This window comes from Benincasa hispida, chromosome 2, assembly GCF_027475165.1.
Source record: "Benincasa hispida cultivar pf3 chromosome 2, pf3_genome.v1.1, whole genome shotgun sequence".
NCBI classification, from domain to species: Eukaryota; Viridiplantae; Streptophyta; class Magnoliopsida; order Cucurbitales; family Cucurbitaceae; genus Benincasa; species Benincasa hispida.
In genome coordinates this window covers 67,969,955-67,991,522 of record NC_143479.1, presented here as the reverse complement: position 1 = coordinate 67,991,522, position 21,568 = coordinate 67,969,955, and the positions used below count along the sequence as shown (strand labels likewise).

General features: G+C 34.6%; 1 protein-coding gene across 6 annotated transcripts in view; it reads left to right on the top strand.

Moving 5' to 3' along the window:
- The window catches only part of LOC120069613 (methylmalonate-semialdehyde dehydrogenase [acylating], mitochondrial-like), a 49,021-nt gene extending 35,853 nt beyond the window's left edge, over positions 1-13,168 (top strand). For 3 of the 6 annotated variants that reach the window (XM_039021410.2, XM_039021409.2, XM_039021408.2), the window contains 5 exons: positions 2,838-2,888; positions 2,994-3,130; positions 12,675-12,753; positions 12,845-12,880; positions 12,967-13,168. In XM_039021410.2, the coding sequence (XP_038877338.1) occupies positions 3,027-3,130; positions 12,675-12,753; positions 12,845-12,880; positions 12,967-13,044 (297 nt within the window). In that variant the 5' untranslated portion in view covers positions 2,838-2,888; positions 2,994-3,026 and the 3' untranslated portion in view covers positions 13,045-13,168. The remainder of the gene's footprint in view (positions 1-2,837; positions 2,889-2,993; positions 3,131-12,674; positions 12,754-12,844; positions 12,881-12,966) is intronic. The other 3 variants (XM_039021412.2, XM_039021411.2, XM_039021413.2) reach the window with 1 other exon arrangement.
- The last annotated feature ends 8,400 nt before the right edge of the window (positions 13,169-21,568 follow it).

Sequence of the window (21,568 nt, the reverse complement as noted above, 5' to 3'; positions counted from 1 at the left end):
CACTGATCCTGATGTGGATTTTCGAGAATCCTTACCAATCTGAAAATGAAAGTCCGTGTATCCAGTAACAATCCTTAGATCCATACTCGAGCATGTAATCCCTCGTTCTCCGAAGATACTTGAGGATATTCTTGATGGCAGTCTAGTGACCCTGTCCTGGATTAGACTAAAATCTACTGACTATCCCCACCGTGTAGCAAACTCCTTTGTCAGCGTCAAAAAAGAAAACCTCAAGTTCACAAGAGTTAATATTAGGAATCGCACTTGACGTAGTTGGATGCTCGCATGACACCCGTGGGGACAAGTCAAAACGAAGTTAAGTATCCAACACCAACGCATCCCAACTCCACTATCTAGTTTAAGAAAAACTGTCATCTTGAAACATAAATGCTATGATATAAGTTTAGTTGCAAAACGAAGGTGGGTCACCTAAATCAATGCATGGGTGGTCTTGTAACAACAAATTCTTTTAAAAAGATATTGTATAAAAGTAGCATCCAACACATTACTAGTTTAGAAAGATGAGAATGTTTTGGGAAACAAAAGGAGTCATTGACAAAAGGCTTGCTGCATTCGAGATAAGACACATTTTTTTTCTTAGAAGGAACAAACCTGTATTTTTTTCAGACGCCAACCCTAATACTTGCAAGTTAGCATGATGAGAGGTGATCTTAGTGCATTAAGATGATGGAAATGATAAAGAATTATTTTTTGAACACTCGGGGACGAGCATTGTTCAAAATTTGGGGGTGTGATAACTTATAGAAATATAAGCTATTGCCTTTCGAAAGTTGGAACAATTTGGATTCTTAATGATAAAATATCATCTACCTTAAAGGAAAATGCATGGCATTCTTCAAACATTACTAGTCTTTACGAAAACATTATTTTTGATAAAACCGTGCCACTAACGTATCTCATCATAGGATTTCAGTTAAATTCACCAAGTGTCACAGACTCAACTAACGCAAGGGCATGGGTCTGAAGGATTCCAACGCGTAGAAGATACATTGATTCGTGTTGTTTCTATCAAATCACCACTTGTAAATATGGGTATCTAAACGTCAGCGCCTGAAAAGCAACTGAAATGGCGGGCAGCTGACCAGGGCATGGAAATTAATGTTGTCATATCACAAGTTGTTGAGGGAAAACAACTATAGATAGAAGATTGCAACCGAAAAAAGTAGCATAGCATAGATAGAGCATCTTAGAGCTTAGATTATAGTAGTTTTACTGCTGCAAGAAGAATACAGGAGGAAAAGAACCATTGCCACTATTGATCAAGGAGAATTAAAGAGAACCAAGCTTGAGAGAGAATTTTTCTTCATTTCTTTAACAAGTTGGTTGTACAGACATTAAGATCAAGTCAAAGAGGACAAGAAATTGAGCTTTTCGGCTTGACTCTTTTCTTTTTACTTTATTTCCATTCATCACATCATGCGATTAAGTGTTGTTATTGTAAAGACAATTTTGTTCTTTATAAAATTGTGCATTTGATTCATCACATTTGCATCTGCTTACAATTTACTATGTTAAATGCGTTTGTAACTTTGTGCATGCTAAAATTCTAAAGCTTTAATCATTTTGATCATCTGGTTGAAGTTACCTCAGCTAAAACCATTTGAGAGAAGAGGACAGCTATAAATGCATCAAGTCAGAACACACTGACGTTTTAAAGATAAAAATACTTGTGTTTCACTGCTTTCTGTAACCAATGCATGCACCCTAGAGATAGGAACATGTGGCATTTGCATTGAGAAATGTTGAATGATTAGATAAACATAAACCCAATGCATTGACATACATTTGATTGTAAACAAGCACCTCTCATCTTCATACCTACCCACACTCTTTCGTGTTCAGCTTACTTAGATCAACGCATTCACTAATCACTTAGCAACATTCCTTCATTGAACCCTATATTTCTTCTTGTACGCATGCAATTAATATAGTGTAGATAACTTTTCCAGCATTTATTTAGAACCCTTCTATATCTGTTGCAATGCAAGGCTTGCATTAGCCTAACCTAAATCCCTTTGTTCGACCTTGGACTTACTAGGAACTTGAATTAGATTTATACTTAGATCTTGCTCAGATAAAGCTTGTATGCATTAGCGAGAGAGTGTAACGCATCACCTAATCTTCTCACCTAGAGAAATCATTTACCATTCATCTTCATTTACATCAATCTTATCTCCCATCTGCACTTATAATACACTCCTAGTGCACATCACGAAATGACGAACATCATGTCATCTAACGATTTCTAACATCAGCCAACAAGTTACACCTTTTTCTTCTTTCTCTATTTTCTTATATTTATATATTTACTATTCTAATTCTTTTTGTGACTAGCTTTTTTTGACATCATAGATTATAATGTCATCATTAGTTTATTGCTACCATAGTCTGTTATTTCTGATTTATGTTGCCTCCATTTTTTGTTTTAAATTCTCTGGTTAGGATATCATCAACCATATATGTGACGATGAGGACATAAAAGCCATATCTTTTTCCAGGTCACGAAGAGTACATGAAATGCCCAATGAAAAAATGCAATTAGATATATTTGACGGGACCATAATAAATATTGAAAAGAGCACATATAAATCTCTTTCATTAACTGTTCTTTAGTTTTGTGAATTATTTCTTTTCTTACATAATGTCTGTTATGTTCAAATTCTATGATTACTTTATGACTAAAACATGTTCCATGTACATTTCATTCCTGTACAGGAATGAAATAAAAATTTTCTTGCAAGTTTATTATCTTTTGGTTCACTATTCTGAATTTTCATTCTCTTCTACTCTTACTTCAATGTTTATTTTACTTGAAGGTTGGAAAGAACATATATGCTAGGGCTACTGCAACAGGAAAGCAAGTTCAGGTGAATCCTATTTATTCACCCACTGTTTTGTTTCTTTTGGTTGAAGTGTTACAAATTAGGATAATCTATCGAATAATTTGGCTGATCTTTATGTTGACTGCTTAGTCCCACTTTGGAGGCAAGAGTCATGCAATTATTATGCCCGATGCTAACATGGAGGCTATTTTAAGTGTTCTGGTTGATGCTAGACGGGCATGTATGGCTATCGTCATCCTTGTCTCCGTTGGGAGTTCAATTATGTGGTATAATTATTCTTCTGTTTATCGCAATCCTTTTATTCCTTCTTCTTTCCTTTTATTCTGAAAGTCTTCTTCTTGATTGAGTTCATCATCTCTGGACAACTAGAACTCAAAATCCATGGTTTTATAGACTCTATTTTATTTGCCTATCCTTGTAGTACCTAGTCTGTTGAGATTTGGTCTTTGGCTTCTTGTTCTTTTATCAACCTAATCTTTTGCTATGAATAATTCCAGATCTTTTCAATTTTAAGATCCATGTGCAAGGGGTGTTCCATAAGAATCCAAATATGGCTTTTGTGGTTAAAAGCATATAGGCAGATTGGCTTCCTATGATTGAGAGTGTGTCTAAGAAGATTAGTATTGAGGATAAATTAATTTGTTGATATGCGTTAATGGTCATACGTTGATCATGCGATGGTCTGAAACTATGCGTTAAGTGTGTATGCGATGATCATGCGCTCCTGTCATAAGTTTTCTTGCTCTCTCGCCAAGTAGAACAAGATCACAAGTTTCTCGGGATTATCTGAGGTCGAACACGTGGACTTGCAATTAAAAGACGAATGTAAGTGATGTGTTTGGGTGGGGATTAAAAATAAAAAGAAAGAAGCCGATTAACATGTGTTACTCCTACTCCTAGCTAAACAAATTGAACATTTGAACTTTAACAATGAGAATCGGTAGAGATGTGGAAATTGTTAGCGCGTAATAAGATGCATAGAGAAGTAGTGTTAGGGAGGAGATATCGCCAAGTCCTTAAGTTCGGTCGCAAGGGTAATCCCAGCTTGCCACACTTGCGCATCGCACACCTCTCAGTGGTCAGGTACCTGTATCATATCTATATAACACGTGATTGATGTTGCGTTGAGCATAAGATTATTCCTATCTCTAGGAACGCTTCTTACTTTGCTTAGTGAGTTCCACAACTACTTACCCTCTCGAGTAGTTGGTTACAGCTACTTGTTTCTACGAGTGATCATAGACAAGCCTTGTGATAACCTTGCACTAAGCAAATAGGATTGAATCTTTACCCTCGCACATCGTACACCTCTCGGTGGTCAGCTATATGTGTCATATCTCTATAATGCATAATTGATGTATGCGATAACTCTTGCTATCTGCACTTAGCTCATGAAAGTAGAAGAAAAGTTGATAAAATAGAAGAGGTTAATGGAAATGATAATGAAGGAACTAAAGAGATGCATTGATTACAAAGTGTATTAATATATTAAGCCAAAATGTAATAAAATACAAAGATAAGAAGAGAGAGGTGGAAGGCTAGATATAGGCAATATCTTGCTTCCATCAGATATGTGTCAAGGCTACCGTTGGTGCAATGGATGGGCGGTGGAGTAGTCCCTTTCGAGCTCTATCTCCGGCGAAGCTCTGGTCGTCAATCGGAGGAAGTTTTGGAAATCAAGAACTCTCAGAGAAATTCTTGCTCATGCTCTTGTCTGTGATCACAAGAATCTGCCCAAGGCAGAAGTCCTGGATGCTTGAACTTGGGCTTCGAGGCTTTATTTATAGAGTCAAATGTTGACAACTTTGATAATCTCTCTCTAAATCACCGCCATTACTGACGCGGTAGGTGAGATGTCAGCACTGCATCATGGTCTAACTGCTTTTCAAAAGGTCTGCTGAGTAGCTTAAATATCCTGAGGTATGCGTTCATATTCGTTTCTTCTGAAAGATCAATGCATTCCACCCACTATTTGCGATCATACTTCTATCATGGTTATCATTCTGTAATTGTGGCAGTGCATGCGACCAACTTTTCTTCAGTGAGATCAATGCATGCGATTGACTTTTGCGATAACTACAAAATAAACACTTTGATGCATGATATGGGGGGCGGGGATGTAAATCAACGCAAGTTCATTATTTCACATGAATTCCTGTTAATATCAACGCATGTTCTGCTCAACAATCTTTATTATTCTATGTAAAAGGCTACGATAGCTTGAATTTCTACAAGATATTAATTAACTTTCATAAATCTATTACCGCAGTCATGAAAAGCTTGTTGAAACGTTTGTCATTATTAAACTTTATTTGTGGCATTTAGTGTGACTTTTGGGTTTTGTAACTTTTAGTTTTTTATAACCAATAGTGATTTTGAAGTTATAGGAGTTATATGAGTTATGAGCATTTGATGACATTTTTAAGTTATAGGAGTTATGTGAGTTATGAGATTTTTGTAACCATTGGCATTTCTATGGTTATTTTGTAAGCCTATATAAAGGCATGCTTAGTTGAATGGAAAATATATCTCTCATTTTACATGTTTGTCCTCCACGTTTTTTTCTAACATAGTGGTATCAGAGCTAGTAGAAAATATTGAGAAAAATGGCCAACAGTGGGATAGGTTCACTTCAACTACCAATGCTTACCAAGCTCAACTATGACAATTGGAGCATCAAGATAAAAGCGTTACTAGGAGCACAAGACGTGTGGGAGATCGTGGAGAATGGTTTCCAAGAGGAAGAAGTGGTGATGGGAAATTAGAAGTCAAATTATTCATCAACTAAAATCCCTTGGACGCGATATGCGATGCATGTTCTTAAGATATGTGTTGTTAGTCATGCGTCGATGGTCATGCGTTGGTATGAAAATGCACCAACAAATGTATGGGATGACCATGCGTCCTGTCACAAGTTTTCTTGCGCTCACGCCAAGTATAACGCGAACGCAAGTTTCTCAGGTAATCCAAGATCGAACATGGGGACTTGTAGCTATACGTATGCGGTGATGTGCATTCGACAGTTTAAATAAAAGAATGTTAGAGGGGTTTCTAAGTTAACACTACTTCTACTTCTAACTAACAGACAATGCAATGAGAATATGCATGAGAGGTAGAGACACGATAGCTCTTGACATGAAACAAATGAATGGGAAAGATAGATAAAATGCGGAGATGTTTTCATTGCAACCCTTAAGAGTGACCGCAAGGGCAACCTTAGTCAACACAAGCCAAGCAATCATGCGACCCACATACAATAGTAAACCACCTCTCGGTGCGAATGCTACGGCTTCTAATGGTAGAACACATGCGATATATGCGATAAGTCTATAGGGTCTACACATAAGCCTCTATTTCTATTTATGCAATGACAAAATGACATCCACACAAATATGCGACCACATAATATCATTCCCATCTCTAAGGTGCATGTGATGCAGGTTCACAAATAAAGCTTATCTCTAAGTCCCTATCTCTTGTTCATGCCGATCTAATCTCGCTCTCTCGAGTCTAGATTCTAACCTAGCTCTCTCAAGTCATTAGGTTCTTTCTTTAGACTCTCTCTCGAGTAGCTCTAAAGGGGTGTTAGGCACAACATAAAACAAGACAATCGCATGAACTTGGTTGACCCAAGATTATTCCTATCTCTAGTGAAAAATGCATATATTACTTAATGCGACCAACCACTTACCCTCTTGAGCAGTTAGTTGTTGCTGACTTTACTCATATACAAGTAATGTGTTAGCCCATAGACAGACGTTGCCGCAGCTTCACACTAAGCAAATAAGGTTGCTCACACACTCACGCAATGCACACCTCTCGGTAGGTTTCTACATGCTTCATATCCCTAATCCACATGACTAAGTATGCAATACCCAAGCAATCTCACTGAGTGTTGCAATGAAAGTAAAGGTGCTAAGCAAAGAAAATAGAGATGGAGTCGAAGGAAACAGAGACATGCATTTAAAAAAAATTTTATTAATTCCTTAATCACAAAATGTCATACAATACAATATAAGAAAAGAAAAGGGAAATGAAATGACCGGCTGGAAGCAAAGACTTGCTTCCAACGGATGTGCGTCAAGGCTGCCGGTGGTGCCATGGAATGGCGAGGAGCAAACTCTCTCGAGATCTAGCTCCGGTCGAAGGCCCCGGTTGTCATTCGAAATGGATGAAGGAGGTGATGAACTCTCAGTGTCTTCTCACACATTTTGTCTGGATCACAAGGACCTGCCCTAGGCAAACCTAAGGCGAAAACTTTGGATGCCTTGAATTTCTGCTCATCGGCTTCTATTTATAGAGCTTGGGTCACCGACAACATTAATTGGACTACTCTGAGTCTGACGTTCGACGCGTTAGTCCTTTCTGAACCTCTGCCACTAACGGCGTGGTAGGTGAAATGTCAGCATCATCTTTTGGTTTTTCTCAAGGTAGATGCGTTGATGCATTCATCGTATGCATTGACCAATGCGTTTGCCTTTGCGATGGAGTGTTTCTCCGCATGCGGTAATCTATGCGGTGGTCCGGTTTTCGTGTTTGCATCCATTTCCTGTTTTAGCTACAAAAATAGAACATTGAACGCATAATAATGCAAAATAATGGGTTAGCTGAGATTCAACATGTTGATCGACACAAACTCTTTTTCTCGTGAATTCCTAACATGATTGACGCATATTATGCCTAACAACCTTTATAATTCTACGAAAATTCCTAAGATGACGTGCATTTCTACATGTCATCAAGAAGTTGGAGCTAATCAAGCGCAAAGAGATGCGTTAAAGGAGACAAGAAAGAAGGACGAGAAGGTCCATTATATCTCATTTCAATCAGTGGACGAAGATACGTTTGAGACCATCGCCAATGCAGAGACGTCAAAGGTGGCATGGGACAAGCTCCAATCGACTCATAGAGGAGCCGATCGTGTGAAAAAGCTACGGTTGCAAACCTTACGTGGTGAGTTTGAATCTTTACAAATGAAGGAAATGGAGGTGATAGTGGAATATCACACAAAATTAATGGTTGTCGTCAACCAATTGAGATGGAATGGTGAAGAAATCACCGATGTTCGTGTCATGGAAAAGGTTCTACGAAGCCTAAATACAAAGTTCGAGATTATCGCCATGACGATCGAGGAGACACAGGATCTCGAGAACATGACAATTGAACAATTTATAGGCTCGTTACAAGCCTATGAGGAGAAAAAGAAAAGGAGGATGGAGCAAACAGAGACCGTTGAACAACTTCTCGAACTCAAAATCAAGGAGGAGAATAGTCATGGATGTGGAAGAGGTCGTGGTGGTTAAGGCCATGGTGGAAGAGGTGAAGCCAACACCGATGTTTCTCAAAACTTATCTAAATCCTCAAGAGGAAGAGGAGGTCGAGGTCATGGAAGACTGGTGGAAGGTTCAGGAGTGATAAATCTCAGGGAATATGTTATAATTGTAACAAATATGGACATTATGCGAATGAGTGTTATTCATCTCAAACAGAGTCAATTGATCGAAGGCATCAGGACCGATCAACCGCTAGTACATCAAACGCCCATCAAGGGCAATCCAATTATGTAGAGAAGAATGGAACCTTATTTATGGTTTCAAAGGGAGAAGAAGAGAGTCAAGATAGTATGTGGTATATTGACACAGGAGCCACGAATCAAATGTGTGGAAAATGCGAGATGTTTGTGGAGTTGAACGAGATGGAGAAAGGTAATATTGCCTTTGGGGACAATTCTTTAGCTGCCATCAAAGGAATAGGTAAAATTCTCATTCGGTTAAAAAATGGAGAAAATCAACATATCACAAATGTTTATTACATTCCCAATGTAAAAAATAATATATTGAGTGTAGGACAATTGTTAGGGAAAGGTTTTGAAATTCAAATGAAAAAAAATTGTTTGTATTTGAGGGATAATCATGAGAGACTTATTGCTAAAGTCTCCATGACCAAAAACCAAATGTTTCCTTTGAATATATGTAATTATGTTCTAAAATACTTGAAGGCGTGTTATGAAGATCTCTCTTGGCTATGGTAGCTACGGTTTGGGCAACTCAATTTTGGAAGTCTAGAAGATTTGTCGAAGAAAAAGTTGGTGCGAGGTTTACCACACATTCACAAGCCAAACCAAGTGTTTGAAGGGTGTTGGCTTGGCAAACATCATTGAAGTAGTTTTTCGAAGGAGCCTATGACAAGAGCAAAGAAGCCTTTAGAACTCATCCATGCCGATGTGTGTGGAATGATCAAACCAGAGTCTCATGGTAAAAGTGAATATTTCCTTCTTTTTATTGATAATTTTTCTAGAAAAACATGGGTGTATTTCTTGAAAGAAAAATCAGAAGTATTTGAAATCTTCAAGAGATTTAAGGCACGAGTGGAGAATGAAAGCAACCTTACAATCAAGGCCATGAGAACTGATCGAGGTGGTGAATTCATATCAAATGAGTTCAAACAATTTTGTGATGAAAAAGGCATCTGATGTCCGTTAACAATCCAAAGGACACCGCAACAAAATGGCATGGTGGAGAGGAAGAATCGGATAATCTTGAACATGGTAAGAAGCATGCTAAAGACAAATAAGATGCCGAGGGAATTTTGGGCAGAGGTCGTAGCTTCTGTGGTTTATTTGACAAATCGAGCACCAACCAAAAGTGTGCTTGACAAGACGCCTCAAGAAGCATGGAATGGAAGAAAGCCCGAGATTGGTCACTTCAAGGTGTTTGGGAGTATTGCTTATGCTCATGTGTCGGAAGAAAAAAGGACCAAGCTCGATGATCGAAGCAAGAAATCTTCATCGACCATGATGCAGGTTCAAAGGGTTATTGTCTTTACAATCCTTTGAATGGGAAGGTAATGATTAGTCGTGATGTTGTTTTTGATGAGGAAGCCTCTTGGGATTGGAATATACAAGTGGAGAAGTATGATTTCCTTCCATATTTTGAAGATGATGATGAAAATGAGCCGACTAGGGATGAAATGGGTGAAGGTTTGCCCATTCCAGTGCCACCTCATTCGACTAATCGATCATCATCTGAAGGTTCATCCAGCAATTCGGAGAACGAAATTAGCCCAAGAGGAACTCAAAGTCTACGGGAACTTAATAAGGTAAATGAAAATCAAAATGACATAATTCTCTATTGTCTTTTTGTGATTGTGAGCCTATTAGTTTCCAAGAAGTCATTGCAAACAAGAAATGGAAGAATGCAATGGATGAAGAAATTTGAGCGATAGAGAAAAATGACACATGGGAGTTGACCAAGCTTCCAAAAGGGCACAAACTGATCGGAGTGAAGTGGGTATACAAGACAAAGAGAAAAGTCAATGGCAATGTTAAGAGGCACAAGGCGAGACTAGTGGTGAAAGGGTATAGCCAACGACATGGCATCGACTATGATGAGGTATTTGCCCCTATTGTTCGCCTTGAAACTATTCGTTTGATTATTGCTTTGGTAGCCAATAATCATTGGAAGATACATCAAATGGATGTCAAATCGACATTCTTCAATGGAATTCTTGAGGAAGAGGTCTATGTGGAACAACCATTGGGTTATGAAGTCAAGGGTGAAGAAGATAAAGTGCTTCGATTGAAGAAGGCACTTTATGGTTTAAAGCAAGCACCAAGAGCATGAAATTCGAAGATTGACAAGTACTTTCAAGAGAAGAAGTATATGAAGTTTCCTTATGAGCATGCCCTCTACATCAAAATGCAAGGTGAAAGCATACTAATCATTTGTTTATATGTTGATAATTAGTATTTACAGGAAACAATCCTAGCATGTTTGATGAGTTCAAAAGAGAGATGGAAAATGAGTTTGAAATGACGGACATTGGTCTCATGAGTTACTATCTTGGGATCGAAGTCAAACAAGGTGAAGATGGGATTTTTATATCCCAAGAGGGTTATGCTAAGGAAGTACTCAAGAAGTTCAATATGAATGATGCTAATCCAGTTGGAACACCAATGGAATGTAAAGCCAAAATCACCAAGGAAGATTGAGGAAAGAAGGTAAATTCTACATATTTCAAAAGCTTGGTTGGAAGTTTGAGATATTTAACATGTACAAGACCGGATATTCTTTATTCGGTTGGAACTATTAGTCGATTTATGGAGGAACCGACAGCAACACATTGCAAAATGGCAAAAAAGATACTTGGCTACATCAAAGGGACGATTGGGTATGGCCTTTCGTATGTCTCTTCTAGCAATTTTGATATTGTTGGTTATTGTGATAGTGATTGGAGTAGTGATTTGGTTGATCGAAAGAGCACTATGGGGTTTGTATTTTTTATTGGTGAAACGGCGTTCACATGGATGTCAAAAAAGCAACCCATAGTCACATTATTAACATGCGAGGCAGAGTACGTCGCAGAAACTTCATGTGTATACCATGCAATTTGGCTAAGAAACTTAGTGAAGGAGTTGAAGTTTCAAATGGAAGGCCAATGGAGATTTTTGTTCACAGTAAATCGGCCATTGCCTTAGCCAAAAGTCCGGTATTTCATGGGAGGAACAAGCACATTGATATCCGATTTCACTACATTCGAGATTGCATTACAAAGAAAGAAGTGGAACTCAAATATATCAAGTCACAAGACCAAGTGGCGGACATTTTCACAAACCCCCTCAAGTTGGAGACTTTTATCAAAATGAGGAGTTTACTTGGTGTAACAAATCAAATTTAAGAGGGGTTGTTGAAAAGTTTGTCATTATTAAACTTTATTTGTGGCATTTAGTGTGAATTTTGGGTTTTGTGACTTTTAGTTTTTTGTAAGCAATAGTGATTTTTGAGTTATAGGAGTTATGTGAGTTATGAGCATTTGATGACATTTATAGCTTTAAACCATTGGCATTCCTATGGTTATGTTTGTAAGCCTATATAAAGGCATGCTTAGTTGAATGGAAAATATCTCTCTCATTTTTCATATTTGTCCTCCACGTTTTTTCTAACAGATCTATGGTCTATGCACATGTAGGAGATTATTATTTTGCCTCTCTAATCCCTTGATCATTTCAGGTGAAGGCAAAGTTCTAACTTTTATTTAGATCTGAAACTTTGCCATTAAAGCTGGAAGTTCATTCTTTTGGAATGTTTTGCCAACGATCCTTCAATAAAAAGTAACTTAATTCCATGTTGAGTGTTTTGTTCTTAATGGTGTTCTGACGCTCATAACTCTTGTGATAGGAGGTATATGGGGATGTTTTATTTATGTATAAGTAGGGACAAACGTGAAGAATTCACCATGCAAGCTACCAGCCAATTTGAGAGGGTTGCACTCTACCAAAAATGCTCCACTAATACCAAAATAACGGACACCCCACTCCCACAAACTACTAGGCTATAGAAATTCAATGCACCCATTTCTAACAAACTCACTCAAGTTTCGGTTTTACCCTTTTTGTTATAAACATTTACCAAGGGTGGTTTCACATTGCCCTTCCTAGTATAATCATTCACAATAAGAGGCTTAACATCTCGTTCTCTCTCAAAACAATTACAATAAACCATATCGTCTGTATTTCTAGTAGGACATCCATGTCTTTACGTTACTATACAAAATTGTATTCAACTATTAAATTAATTCTCGAAAAAATGTTCCATAGGTGAAAAATCGTTGTTGTAAATTAGTTCAAAGTGACTTTGAAAATGGTGCTAGAATTTTGCTTGACGGTAGGATATTGTGGTACTGATTTGATATTATTCTGAGTCTGTTAAATAAATTCTTGTCATTACCTTTTACTAAAATCTAATGAACCTGCTTTTACTTGATGAAAAATAAAACTTTCTGGCGTTTCTATGTTTTTTGCAATATTTGTAGGTCCCAGGATATGAAAATGGAAATTTTTGTTGGTCCAACCATTTTATCTGATGTAACAACTGACATGGAGTGCTACAAGGTATTCTTATCTCTTTCTGTTAAAATATCGTCATTATTTTGACAGCATTCTGTTGCACATTAATTGTAATGGCGATATTTTGTGTCAACAGGAAGAATTTTTTGGACCAGTACTCCTTTGTATGCAGGTACTACCCAATTCCTCATCCACTTGGTAATATTGCACGTTGTCTTCATCGGGGTGTCTTATTGTTTCTTTTGGTTTTACCGGCAGGTTGACAACCTAGAGGAGGCTATATCCATTGTAAACAGAAACAAGTACTTCTTTAACTCTAGTAAACTGAGGTGGTGAAGTAAAATAAGCTCATTCAACCATATATTCAACCGGACTTTTTATTAGAATATTTTAGTTTTGCAAAGTTATTAGAAAAGTATGATGGTTTTCAAACTAATTAGAGAAATACGGTTGTTTTGTCTGTTTGAGGTTAGAAGTCGAGAGTTGAGAATTCAACGAAGATGGTGTTGGATCGATATGGCAACCCTAAAGGAGGTGAATAGCGTTTAATTAAACTTTTTTTCTAAATTAACCTAATTAAACTAATTAATACATTTTTTATAAATAATAAGAAAAATTCAAACTCGACACCGTAATTTTTATAGTGATTCGGCCAAACTCGACCTACTCCACTCCCCAAGCGCATCTTGGAAATTTGAATAAAATCTTTCCGATTCTTTCCACATATTAGAGCCCAACCATTACACCACCGCTCCTTTTACGAATTCAAGAGCAAACCCGATTCTTTCCACGATTTAGGATCAAACCGTTACAAATGTTGGAATTTTTTAAGAACACAATACAACTCTCACTAGAGTGGATTTACAAGTTTAAGTACTCAACAAGTTTATCCTCACAATACAATAACACTCTCTCAAGAATAAGATGAAAAAAAAAATGGGAACTTAGAGAGGGTAACAATGAAACTTTTGAGTTTTGGAGGATTATGAAATGTAAAATTTGTTGGTTTAAAATTTGAAGAGGAAGATGGTTTATATAAGGATGGAAAAATTTTTAGAAACCACAATTAATTTGGACCATTGGATTTTGGAAAAGAAAAATCAATGGTGGAGATTTTAAATTAAACTAGTCGTTAGATACAAACAAAATATAATATTAAATTCCTTTTCTTTTGAAATTCCTTTTCTTTTTAAAATTAATTCAAAAAATAAAAACATACCATGTATAAAAAATTAGCCGTTAGACACGAACATAAAATAGTATTAAATTCATGTTCCTTTTAATTCATTTTCTTTTTAAATTCTTTCTCTTTAAAGTCAATCCAAAAATTAAAAAAAAAAAACATACCATGGGTAAAAAACTAGCCGTTAGACACAACCATAAAATAATATTAAACTTATTTTTCTTTTAATTCATTTTCTTTTTAAATTCATTCTTTTTAAAGTCAATCCAAAAATAAAAAACATACCATGTGTAAAAAACTAGCCGTTAGATTCAAACATAAAATAATATTAAATTTATTTTCTTTTTAATTTTTTTTTAATTTCAATTTTTTTTATTTTAAATCAATCCAAAAATAAAAAGTCCATCATATGTTAATCTCTTAATGATCCACCATTCAACCAATATGCTGCCACATGTCTACATGCAAATGGTTTGGTTATGTCACGTCATCCACTACGGTATTTTCTCTATAGACTTGTTTCGGTCATATCGTCTTCGTTTTAGCTCCGATTTGAGTGATTCAAGAGGTGTTAGAATCGTTGTTCCAAACTCTACGCTATGGACATATTAAAACACTAAGATTTTTCAGTTTGTTATTATCAAAATATTGATTAATTAATTAATTAAAATTAATCAATTTGAGATTAAGGGCCAAAAAGGCAACAATCTCCTCATTTTTTATGATGACAAACCATTCAAGAAAAATAGCTTGAAATACATGTAAACCATATGTAGCACATAATAAAATTCAACATATCACCATAAAAATCATTCTTGAAATTCACTTTGAAAAAAAATAAATTATCCCCCTAATTAATACAATCAAAATCATAACAAATTTATAACATATTTTTCTTAAACTTCTCCCATTTGGAATCATCAAAAAGAATAATTAAGAAAAATTTAGAACTACATAAATATTTCCCATAAAAACATGAACATAAATTTAGCACAACTCCTCCTAAGAATGTTAACACATGCTTTCCATATCTCCCCCTATCAAAATGCCTTCTAAAAGATTTAACAAGTAAAATTATAAAATCAAGAGGCATCACAATGAATAATACCTAGCTCAAGTCTATTTTTGCAAAAGTTTTCTTCATTCAAAGGCATGGTAAAAATATCCGCTAATTGATTATTAGATCCTACAAATTCAAGAGTAATATTATCATTTTGTACATGCTCTCTAATAAAGTGATGCCTAATATCAATATGCTTAGTCTTAGAATGATGTATAGGATTTTTAGTCAAATTAATAGCACTAGTATTATCACAAAATATAGGCACATTATCAAACTTTAATCCAAAACCACAAAGAGTTTGTTTCATCCAAAGAATTTGAGCACAACAACTAGCAACTGCAATATATTTCACTTCGGTAGTGGATAAGGCAACCGAATTTTGCTTTTTACTAAACCAAGAAACTAAGGAACTACCAAGAAATTGACAAGTCCCACTAGTACTCTTACGGTCAAGTACCCGCAAAATCCGCATCGGAATATTCTACCAAATTAAATTCAACATTCTACGATACCATAAGCCTAAATCAATAGTACCAAGAAAATATTTAAAAATTCTTTTAACAGCATGTAAATGTGATTCCTTAGGACAAGATTGAAATCTAGCACAAAGACATACACTAAACATAATATCGGGTCTACTAGCAGTTAAATAAAGTAAAAATCCAATCATACCTCTATAAGTTTTATATCCACACACTTACCTTTTTCATCCTTGTCAAGCTTAGTGGATGTGTTCATAGGAGTTTTTGCAATTTTACCTTCATTGAATTTGAACCTTTTGAGCAAATCCCTCGTGTATTTTTCTTGACTTATGAAAATACCATCCTTGAGTTGTTTGATTTGGAGTCCAAGGAAGAAATTAAGTTCTCCTATCATACTCATCTCAAACTCACTATGCATACACTTAGAAAATTCTTCACACAAAGATGGATTAGTAGAACCAAAAATAATATCATCCACATATATTTGTACTAAAAGCATATCATTTTCTTTAGTCTTAATAAAAAGTGTAGAATCAATTTTACCCATTTTAAATCCATTCTCAAGCAAGAAATTACTAAGTCTATCATACCAAGCTCCCGGATCTTGTTTTAAGCCATAAAGGGCTTTTTTCAACTTATAGACATGATTAGGAAAATCAAAACTTTCAAACCCCGAAGGTTGTTCTACATAAACTTCCTCCATGATATAACTATTTAAAAATGCACTTTTCACATCCATTTGATACAAAATGAAATTCTTATAAGAAGCAAAAGCAAGCAACATTCTAATAGCTTCTAATCTAGCAACGGGTGCAAAAGTTTCTTTATAATCTATTCTTTTCTATTGACAATAACCTTGAGCTACAAGTCTAGCTTTATTTCTAATGATATTTCCATTTTCATCCATTTTATTTCCAAAGACCCATTTAGTTCCAATTATAGAAACATGAGAGGGCCTAGGGACTAACTCCCAAACTTTATTCCTTCAAATTGATTTAATTCTTCTTGCATAGCTAAAATCCAAAATTCATCATTTTCGGCATCTTTAAAATTTTTTGGTTCAATTTGAGAAACAAAAGCAAGATTATTAAACATATTAAGAGAGGAACGAGTTTTCACATCTTGTTCGGGATCACCAAGAATTAATTCTTTGGGATGAGAACGAGCATAACTCCACTCTTTAGGCATGGATGAAGAACCAACTTCGTTCTTTTCGATTAAGCTCACCTCTTGCTTACTTGAAATAATTTCCTTACCTTTGTCAGTAACAAGTAAATCTCCAAAATCTCCTTCTAAAACATCACTATAAATAGGCTCATTAGAAATAACATTGCAAAATTCATCAAATACTACATGCATAGATTCCTCAATTACTAAAGTTCTTTTATTGAAAACTCTATAAGCTTTACTAGTAAAGAAATAGCCAAGGAAAATACCAACATCCGTCTTAGAATCAAATTTTCCAAGTTTTTCTTTGCTATTCAAAATAAAACATTTGCAACCAAAAACTTTGAAATACCCAATATTTGGAATTTTGTTATGCCAAAGTTCATAAGAAGTTTTATCCAAAGAAGGTCTAATTAAAACTCTATTTAAAACATAACAAGTGGTGTTAACGGCTTCCACCCAAAAGTATGTAGGTAAACCATACTCATGCAACATTGATCTAGCAAATTCTTGCAAAGTACGATTTTTTCTTTCAACTACACTGTTTTGTTGAGGAGTTCTTGGAGTGGAGAAATTATGAGAAAAACCATTTTCTTCACAAAAAGTTTCAAAAGCATTGCTATCAAATTCTCCTCCATGATCACTCCTAATTTTAGAAATCAAAAAACTTTTTTCATTTTGAACTCTTTTTTCAAAACTAGAAAAGTTTTTCAAAGCATCATCCTTATGTTTTAGCACCAAAACCCAAATAAATCTTGAAACATCATCAACTATCACAAAGGAATAATAGTTCCCTCCAAAACTAGCAATTCTAGAAGGGCTAAATAAGTCAAGGTGTAATAATTGAAGGGGTCTAGTTGTAGAGATTATATTTTTAGATTTGAAAGAGGACTTAGTTTGCTTACCCATTTGACAAGCATCACAAACTTTGTTTTCAAATTTAAATTTGGGAAGACCTCTAACCAAAGAATTCTTGGAAATATTTGAAATTAAGTGCAAGCTAGCATGTCCTAGTCTTCTATGCCATAACCAAGAATCATTATGCAAAACCGATAAACATTTATCGTTAATAAGACAATCATTCAAATCAATAGTATAAACATTTTCATCTCTATTTCCAACAAATATAACTTTTATATCACTAGCATTTTCAATGATGCAATTCTTTTTATCAAACACAACTCTAAAGCCTTTATCACATAATTGACTAATACTAAATAAATCATGCTTCAAACCATCAACCAAAAGTACATTTTCAATTAAAATAGAAGATTCATTACCTGTACTACCTTTACCAATTATTTTACCTTTCTTGTTGTCACCAAAGGTTACAAGACCTCCATCCTTTTTGGAGAGAGAGACAAACTTGAATGGGTCTCCCATCATGTGCCTCGAGCAACCACTATCCAAGTACCACTTGTTTTTCTTAGAGGCTTTCAAACAAACTTGCAAACACAAATGTTCAAGTTTGATTCTTTAGTACCCACACTTGTTTGGGTCCTAGATGGTTAGCATGGACAAACTTGGGAATCCATTTCATTTTTATATAAACATTTAAGACATTGGATTGAGACAAGTAACAAGAATAAGTTGTATTTCCAAACTTGCCACATGAGAAACAAACAACATTATGCAAAGATTTATCTCTTACAACAAATTTATGCACTCTACTTTTATTGGAGAAATTATTCTTTGGAGCATTGTGAAACTTTGTCCTTTGAGAAAAATTTCTTCTTGGAGAAGTAGTATGAGCATATTTCAATTTAAAACACTTAGGTCTAATATGGCCCTCAACACCATAATAATGACATATAGGCACAAAGTTAGATTTAACATGCTTAGACACAACCTTAGGCATATTAAGCTTAGGCATATTATGAGATGCTTTAACAAAGATAGTTTTAGAGCTTGAAGGAGTAGAACATTCATTAATATAGCCTAAACCTCTTTTATCACCAAAAGGCTTGCCTACTTCAATTATCTTGTCTAATCTTTGAGCACCTATTGTCAACTTTTTAATAGATTCTTTAGCCTTATCAAGTTCTTGCAAAGCACTAAATTCCTTTTCTTTGAGTAATTTAATCAAATTATCTTTTTCACAACTATCATGCTCAAGAAATTTAACTTTGTCAAGCAAGGCATTTTTCTCATCACAATCAAAAGCATGCTTGTCACAAGAGATATTCATTTCATCAATATGCATAGCATCATTCTCATTCTCTTTTAAGCAAGTAATTTCTTCAAGCCAAGACACATTTTTACTAGATAAAATATTGTATTTCTTTTTAAGCACAACATACTTAGAACTAAACTTTTCTAAATCATTTTGCATATTTTAAAAAGCTTCGAACAATTCATTATAAGAAAGAGGTTCTAGAGTTACCTCATCATTTTGTTCATCCTCTTTGTCACTATGAGCCATGAAGCAAAAATTGGCCACTTCTTCATTATCACTCCCACTTTCGCTTTCATCGCTATCATCCCAAGTAGCTTTCCTTTCTTTCTTCTTCGATTTCTTGGATGATTTGAGAAAAGGACAATCTGTTCTAATATGATCCGGCTTCTTGCATTCATAGCATATTACCTCATCCTTTTTGCTCTTTTCACCTTTTGACTCCTTTTGGTTGGAGAGATGCTTCTTGAATTGCTTCTTTCTCTTGATGAAGTTCCTATACTTACGTGAAAGATAGGCAATATCATCTTCATCAAGCTCATCTTCATCTTAGGAGTCAACTTCTAAAGAGATGGTCTTTAAAGCTATACTCTTTTCTTTCTTTTTCTTCTCATCCTCCATGTTTTTCTTGATCTTTATCTCATGCGTCAACAACGAGCCCATGAGTTCATCAATGGAGAGAGATTTGAGATCCTTTGCCTCTTGAATGGCGGTGACTTTAGCCTCACATTGTTTAGGCAAAGACCATAATAGCTTCTTTATCTTCTCTAGATTTGAGTACTTTTTTCCAAGTCCTAAAGCATTGATAATGTTAGTAAATCTAATAAACTTATCGGAAATAGCTTCATTTTCATCAATTTTAAACATTTCATATTGATGAACTAACATGTCAATCTTTGTTTCTTTTACTTGACTAGTTCCTTCATGAGTAATTTCTAATTTATCCCATATCTCTTTAGCGGTTTTGCAAATAGACACTTTATTATACTCAACTTCATTCAAAACACAAAATAAGCAATTAATAGCTTTGGCATTTAAAGAGCATGTTTTTTTTTCATTTATTGACCATACTTCCTTAAGTTTTATAGTACTAACACAGTCAACATCTTTTGTTGGAATTTTAAAACCTTCCTCAACAATATCCTATAAATCATAATCAATAGAAAACAAGAAAAATCTCATTCTATTTTTCCAATAACTATAATTAGTTCCATTAAAGAAAGGAGGCTTTGTAATAAATTGACTATCGGTAAAAGGGATAAAACCTAAAGTTGTCATAGCTCAAAAACAATTAAGTTTATCAAGAAATAAATATTTCAAGAAGAGCAACCCGCTTTAATACCAATTGTTGGATCGATATGGCAACCCTAGAGAGGGGTGAATAGGGTTTAATTAAACTTTTTTTCTAAATTAACCCAATTAAACTAATTAATATACTTTTTATAAAAAATAAGAAAAATTCAATTTATGCAACAAATAAGATGACAAAAATGTGATAATTTAACTCTATCAAATTTTAGTAAATAAATAAGAACAAACTAAAACATACAATAAATTGCTTAACTTAATTGTAAAAATAAAAAGGAAAGAGTTAGAGAAGAAGACACCGTAATTTTTATAGTGGTTCGGTCAAACTCGACCTACTCCACTCCCCAAGGGCCTCTTGGGAATTTAATAAAATCTTTCTTGACTCTTTCTACGGATTAGAGCCCAACCGTTACACCATCGCTCATTTTACGGGTTCAAGAGCAAACCCGATCCCTTCCACGGTTTAGGAACAAACCGTTACAAATGTTGAAATTTTTTAGGAACATAATACAACTCTCACTATGGTGGATTTACAAGGTTAAGTACTCAACAAGTTTATCCTCACAATACAATAACACTCTCTCAAGAATAAGATGAAAAGAAAAAAAAAATTGAGAACTTAGAGAGAGCAATAATGGAACTTTTGAGTTTTGGAGAATTATGAAATGTAAAATTTGTTAGTTTAAAATTTTGAGAGGAAGATGGTTTATATAGGGATGGAAATTTTTTTAGAAACCACAATTAATTTGGACCATTGAATTTTGGAAAAGAAAAATCAATGGTGGAGATTTTAAACTAAACTAGTCGTTAGATACAAACAAAATATAATATTAAATTCCTTTTCTTTTGAAATTCATTTTCTTTTTAAAATTAATCCAAAAAAATAAAAAAACATATCATGTGTCAAAAACTAGCCATTAGACACAAATATAAAATAATATTAAATTCATTTTCTTTTTAAATTCATTCCTTTTCAAATCAATCCAAAAATTAAAAAAAAATATCATGTGTAAAAAACTAGCTGTTAGACACAAACATAAAATAATATTAAATTTATTTTTCTTTTAATTCATTTTCTTTTTAAATTCATTCCTTTTCAAATCAATCCAAAAATTAAAAAAAAATATCATGTGTAAAAAACTAGCCGTTAGACACAAACATAAAATAATATTAAATTTATTTTCCTTTTAAATTTCTTTTAAATTTCAATTTTTTTTTATTTTAAATTAATCCAAAAATCAAAAGTTCATCATATGTTAATCTCTTAATGATCCACCATTCAACCAATATGCCGCCACATGTCTACATGCAAATGGTCTGGTTATGCCACGTCATCCACCACGGTATTTTCTGTATAGACTTGTTTCGGTCTTATCGTCTTCGTTTTAGCTCCGATTTGAGTGATTCAAGAGGTGTTGGAATCGTTGTTCCGAGCTCTACGCTATAGACATATTAAAACACTAATATTTTCAGTAATTAAAAAA